The sequence below is a fragment of the Carlito syrichta genome, unplaced genomic scaffold (genome assembly GCF_000164805.1).
Source record: "Carlito syrichta isolate Samal-C Ts95f unplaced genomic scaffold, Tarsius_syrichta-2.0.1 Scaffold289355, whole genome shotgun sequence".
Taxonomy (NCBI): domain Eukaryota; kingdom Metazoa; phylum Chordata; class Mammalia; order Primates; family Tarsiidae; genus Carlito; species Carlito syrichta.
This window is the reverse complement of record NW_007233451.1, coordinates 39230-45503: the sequence shown is the minus strand read 5'-3', so window position 1 is coordinate 45503 and position 6274 is coordinate 39230. Positions and strand designations below refer to the sequence as shown.

Here is a 6274-nt window from a genome sequence, read left to right as displayed (position 1 = left end):
GGTGGGCTTCGCTGGCTGCAGCGGCACGGCACGACGCCGCCCCCGCCCCACGTGGCCCACGTGGCCCTCGCGGCCGCTGCGAGACGCACACCCCGGGACACACACACCTCTTCTCCTCCTCCTCTCCAGCATCCCCTCTGGAGCGGCAGCAGAAACAGGTAAACAGAGGAACATGTCAAAGTCATGCGAGATACGCGGGGGGACAGGATGAGCGGGCGAGGGAGGGCTACACAGGCAGAAGCGGGGTGGGCCGGGCAGAGACAGGACTGAAACCAGCGGACCCTGAAGGCTGAGAACAGACCTGAGAGCACACCCGCACGCCCAGGGGCCGCAGCCAGGTCCTGTGCTCTGCCCCCTCTCGCTAGAGTCCCGGGGGGTCTTGCCATCTGGCCCCCCCACCAGCCTGTCTTTCTCCCCAGGAGAGGTTGCCACGGCTGTCGGCTGTGGAGCACCAAGCAAGCCCCATCCCCGCAGGGTTTCAGCTGTCCCAGAAGGAAGGAGTCTCCCGCAAGCCTCCTGAGGGCTGACAGGCCGGAGCCGTGGCCAGGCAGTGGCCACCTGCCCGCTCTCGGGATGGGGGAAGGCCAGAGGTCTCCCTCATGTCAGCGGGGAGAGGTTCACTTCGTTTGCGAGGAGACCAGGGCCCTGGGAGCTGCCAAGACTTCAAAGTCACGTGACTGGGGCCACCCCCTGCCGCCCATCTCTGCGCACAGCAGGCGGCACCTTTGCCTGCGGGGGCCAGAGATGGAGCCCGGGGTTGCTCCAGGGTGCTGGCATCAGCCCCTCATGGCCACCCCGCCTTTCAACATGGCTTTCCAGGGGGTCCTCTGGGGCAAGGCTGCCAGGCCCAGGGAGGCAGGAAGGGTCCGCTCTGGCTGCCCCCGCGGACTGAGCTGGGAACAGAGCCCGGGCAGCAGGGCGCACCCCGACGGCCTCATTCCCAGGAGTGTGCACTTTGAGGACTTCGAGGAGGGTAAGGCCAAGTCATGCCGGAGCCGGGGTGGAAGTGCTCGTGCAAGCTGGGAACCCCCAAGCTGTGCGTGCCCGGAACCTGCAGGCACAGGCCCGTGGGGGTGGGAGGGCCAGGAGCGTGGGCTCCGCGGCTCGCACTGGAAAGCAGGGCGCTCCCGGTCCTGCCCCTGCGGGCGGCCATGCCGGGCTCCTACCTGGTGGTGGGGGACCGCTTCCTCCGCTCACAGTGGACGGCGTCGAAGAAGGCCGCGTTCCAGAACCTCAGCGTGTGCCTGCGAGACAGGGCCCTGTGAGCTGCCCCGGGGAGGCCAGGCCTGGCCTTGGGGAAAAGGAGGCGAGGCTGGGTTGGCCAGGCCTGGCCTCAGGGGAGACAGAGGAGGCCTGGCCTGGCCCTTGGGGGACAGGGAGGGGGAGCCTCCCCTGGCGCCTGGGCTTCTGGGATGTCCCAGAGAGGCAGCGCAGAGAGGGAAGGGCCCGGGCCTCCATCGAGGGGAAGCTGCTTCGGGGCCCAGGCTCTGCGACTCCCTGAGGTGGCAGGGAGGCTGACACCAGCAGGGGCGGCAGGCGGGCCAAGGCCACCACGTGCGGAACCCAGATGGGCCATGTCCCTCGTTTCCACTGAGGCTCCCAAGGGGAAGTAGGGCCTGGGGGCTGTTCTAGAACGGGGTCTAGAAATGCCAATAGGAAGCTGTAGGGGCATGCCACGTGCAGAGAAAACCGTCCTGTTTACAGGGACACGCCAGTGGGAAAAACTCTTTCGAGTCAGGGTCTCCCTCTGTCGCCCAGGTGCAGGGCACAATCATGGCTCAATGTAGCCTCGATCTCCTTGGGCTCAGGCAATCCTCCCACTTCAGCCTCCCAGGTAGCTGGGACTATAGGAATGTGCCGGCACACCCAGTTAGTTTTTGTATTTTTTTGTAGAGACGAAGTCTCGCTATGCTCCCTAGGCTGGTCTCAAACTCCTGGACTCAAGTAATCCCCTTGCCTCAGCCTCCCAAAGTGCTGGTAGGAAAAACTCTTCCTCAAGAAGATTGGAATCCCCTACTGGGAATATACCCAGAGGAACTCAAATCAATCTACAAAAAAGATACCTGCACATGCGTGTTTATTGCAGCACTACTTACAACAGCAAAAACATGGAACCAACCGTGCTGCCCACTGAAACTGGACTGGATAAAAAATAATGTGGTACATATATATAATGGAATATTACATAGCCGTAAAGGGCAAACACATGGACTCTGCAGCAACTTGGATGGATTTAGAATCAATAATTCTCAGTGGTCTATCAGAGAAACAAAGAACGGAGTACCACATGTTCTCACTCATAAGGACCCTGAACATTTACCATAACGCTGTAAGAAAGGGATTGGCAGTAGCGGGATACTGCTGGGTTGGGGGGCACAACATCAGTAAGGGGAACTGATCTCAAACCAGACAAAGTGGGGACCAAAGGGAGGCCCAAACTTTACCTGTACAATGCCCACTTGCATACCCAATCCTGAACTGTTCCTCACATCTTTAAAATAAAAGATCGACATGTACACATTGAAAAAGAAGAAGATCGGGGTGGCAAGCTATGGTGTGTGGGCCTGAGCTGGCCCCCATGCTTCTGCAGGTGATGTTCCATCAGAACAAGCCCTGCTCACCGCTGGCACACCGACGACGGCGCGTCTGCAGACGGCAGCAGGGCTGTGTGGCTGCGAGGGAGACCACGCGGCCCGCGGGTCTAAATCCTCACCACCTGGCCCTTCCCCGCGAAGCTTGCCAGGCCTGCTCCAGACGGTGAGACACAGTGGAGCCACCGACAGGGTCACAGAGGAGGGGACCGAGCCACGGAGCAGGGGGACTGAGTCACAGAGGAGGGGTCTGAGGCATGGGGGCAGGGGCAGAGGTACAGGGGAGGGGGCAGAGGCACGGGGGAGGGGGCCAAGCTGGGGAGGAGGGGGTCCGAGCCACAGAGGAGAGGGGCAAGCCACGGGGGACAGGGGCTGAGCCATGGCAGCGAGGGGCCGAGCCACAGAGGGTCCCGAGCCATGGGGGAGGGGGGCTGAGTCATGGGGGGGCAAGCAGGGGAGGAGAGGGGCTGAGTCATATCACCAGGAAGCATGACCCCCTGGGCCAGCTTCTGCCTTCCCCACGTCCACATGGGCCTGGGCCGGCCTGGGCCTCCACCTCTGGGTCCTAGCACATCCTGGCCACACTTCTCATGTGGCCCTTGTTTTGTTACAGGCAATGGGACCACAGCTGGATGGTGGCTGTGGTCTCCAAGGAGGCTGGCTATGTCTGACACCTTGCTCCAGGGGCTGGCACGAGGCCCTCAGATAGGATGAGAGGCTTCCGGGGGGCGGGGTCAAGTAGCTCTGACAATCATCTGCAGAGCCGGACACTGGGGGAGACTTCTCCTGACCGTTGGTCTCACACCTCAACCATGACCTTTATTTTTACGTATGTCAGAGCTTAATTGGGATATAACTCATATACCGTAAAATTCACCCCTAAAGCATACGATTCAGTGATTTTTTTTTTTCTTTAAGGCATGGTCTCACTATGCTGCCCACTCTGGAGTGCAGTGGCACGATCATGGTTACCACAGGCTTGACCTACTGGGTCCAAGCAATCCTTCCTCCTCATCCTCTGAAGTAGCTGAAACTACAGGCATGCACCACCACGCCTGGCTAAGTTTTGTATTTTTTTGGTAGAGACGAGATCCTGCTATGCAGCCCAGGCTGGTCTCAAACTCCTGGGCTCAAGCGATACTCCTGTCTCAGCCTCCCAAAGTGCTAGGACTACAGGTGTGAGCCACTCACTGTGCCCCGGGCAACTTTTCGTGTGTTCACAGAGTTATGCAACCACCACCACTATCTATTTCCAGAGCGTTCCTGTCACCCCATAACGGACCTCCTCCCCATCAGCAGTTACTCCCTGTCCCCATATCCCCTGCCCACAGCCTGGCAGCCACAAATCCCGTCTCTAGGAATATGCCTGTTCCAGACGTTCATGTGAATGGAGTTGCACACTACGTGGCCTCTCAGGTCTGGCTCCTTTCACTCAGTGCAATGTTTCCCAGGTTCACCCACGATGCCTCAGGAATCAGGAATTCACTCCTTTTTAGGGGGCTGAATAATATTCCATGGTATGGCTGGGTGTGGTGGCTCAGGCCTGGAACTCCAGCACTTTGGGAGGCCGAGGTAGGAGGACTGCTTGAGCCCAGGAATGCAAGACTAGTCTGAGCAACATAGTGAGACCTCATCTCTATAAAAAAATAAAAATATATTAGCTGGGCATGGTGGCACACACCTGTAGTCCCAGCTACTCAGGAGGCTGAGGAGGGAGGATCACCTGAGTCCAGTAGGTAGAGGCTGCAGAGTGCTATGATCGTGTCACTGCACTCCAGCCTGGGTGAGAGTGAGACTCTGACTAAAAAAAAAAAAAAAAAAAAGTTTTTTAAAAATACTCTACCATGGACCAGGTGCGGTGGCTCAAGTCTATAATCCCAGCACTTTGGGAGGCCAAAGTGCTCCCAAAGAACAGCCTGGGCAACTTGGCAAGACTTCATCTCTACAATAAATTAAAAAATTAAGCCGGGCTCGGTGGCTCAGCCTGTAAACCCAGCACTTGGGGAAGCCAAGGCGAAGGGATTGCCTGAGCCCACGGGTTCGAGACCAGCCCAGGCAACTTGGCGAGACCTTGTCTCTCCAATAAATAAAAAATTAGCTGGGCGTGGCAGCGTGTGCCTGTAGTTCCAGTTACTTGGAAGGTTGAGGGGAAGGATCGATGCTGGGGTGGCCGTGAGTGAGCCACTGCACTACAGCCTGGGTGATGGAGTGAGACTCTAACTCCAAAAACAAACAAACAAACAAACAAAAAAAGCAAAAAACTCTGCCACACGGTGTCTACCCGGTCTCACTGGACACCAGGAAGGCTGTGTCCACTGAGGGCCGATGTTCATAGCGCCACCATGGCTGCATGCGTGCGAGGGGTCGGGGACGCGTATTCTCCTTTCTCTCGACCTGGCCCTCGGGGGATGCTGGTGGGGGGAACCCAGGTCTGAGGAGGCGTGGGGTGGCCTTACCAGATGGGCTGCTGCTTCAGGTGTGTGTACAAGTAGACCTTCTCCCCCTTCCGCTCGTCCTCTGGGCTGTGCACGGTCACTGCGGGGGGTGGGAGGCTGAGGGCAGCCCTCGGTGTGCACCCGCATCGCCAACTCCCCCGCACCCGCCTCCTCTCCTTTCCCGAGGGTCACAGATACATGGTTGCAGTCCCACCCGCTCCTCTGCCCGCTCCAGCCAGCCACGGCACTTGGCACTTTTTCCACCCGTGATGTGGCATCTGCGGGGAGGGGTGGCTCCATGGAACAGCCAGCACCCCTCCTGGGAACATGTGACTTAATTTCCCTGGGATTAAGGAGTTTAGTTCCTGCACGGCTTCCTTAGAAAGTGGCTCTTGGCTGGACGTGGTGGCTCATACCTGCAGCCCCAGGACTTAGGGATGCTGGGGTGGGAGCATTGCTTGAACCCAGGAGTTTGAGACCAGCCTGGGCAACATAGCGATATCTCATCCCTACCAAAAAAAGTTAAAAGGGAGCCAGGCGTAGTGGTGCACACCTGTAGTCCCAACTACTTGGGAGGCTGAGGCAGATGGATCGCCTGAGCCCAGGAGGTCAAGGCTGCAATGAGCCCTGATCATGCCACTGCACTCGAGCCCGGGCGACAGAGTGAGACCCCAACTCAAAAAATAGAGTGCCAAAAGTGGCTCTTCCACAGAAATGCAGTTAGCAAACAGACCACCGAGGCCCTGTGAGACCCACCCGTCCTCTGCGGCTTCTCCTTGGCTTTGTTCTCTTCCTCCCTGCAGGGGAGAAATCGCGTGAGGACAAACGTCGCCCAGGCCACATCTCAACTCCAAGGCGCCAGGTCACCTCACTGAGATGGGACTGCGGACATTTAGTGTCCGCAAGATTTTGATGACGGTCGACGCCAGGACTGCCGACTGCCAGGGCTTGGGGAGTAAGAAACGGGGGCGGGAGTGCCTCCATGTCCTTTTTTCTGAATCCAAGGCAGTCTCCGCCGGAGGAGGGAGGCCAAGTCGCAGGCGGGAGCAGGCCTTGGGGGGACCGGGTGGCTGAGGGCTCCCTCCTCCCTGTGGGGTCTGGGCTCCCACACGCCTCCACGTGCCTGTCCCCCCCAGGTCCCCGGAGCTCCCGGCCCACCCTGCTCCCCCGGCCGGGGTTTCTCTAGCGCCCCCGACACGCGGTCTCGCCCCAGCCTCTAGAGGGCAGAGGTCCTGCCACACGCCCCTC

General features: G+C 59.1%; 1 protein-coding gene across 1 annotated transcript in view; it reads right to left on the bottom strand.

The window, feature by feature from the left end:
• Positions 1-6274, bottom strand: part of KIAA0513 (KIAA0513 ortholog) — an 18600-nt gene that overhangs the window by 4438 nt on the left and 7888 nt on the right. The window contains exons 6-10 of the mRNA XM_008054277.2: positions 5894-5973; positions 5783-5823; positions 5048-5126; positions 1167-1244; positions 108-137 (exon numbers count right to left, since the gene is read on the bottom strand). Of these exons, the coding sequence (XP_008052468.1) occupies positions 108-137; positions 1167-1244; positions 5048-5126; positions 5783-5823; positions 5894-5973 (308 nt within the window). The remainder of the gene's footprint in view (positions 1-107; positions 138-1166; positions 1245-5047; positions 5127-5782; positions 5824-5893; positions 5974-6274) is intronic.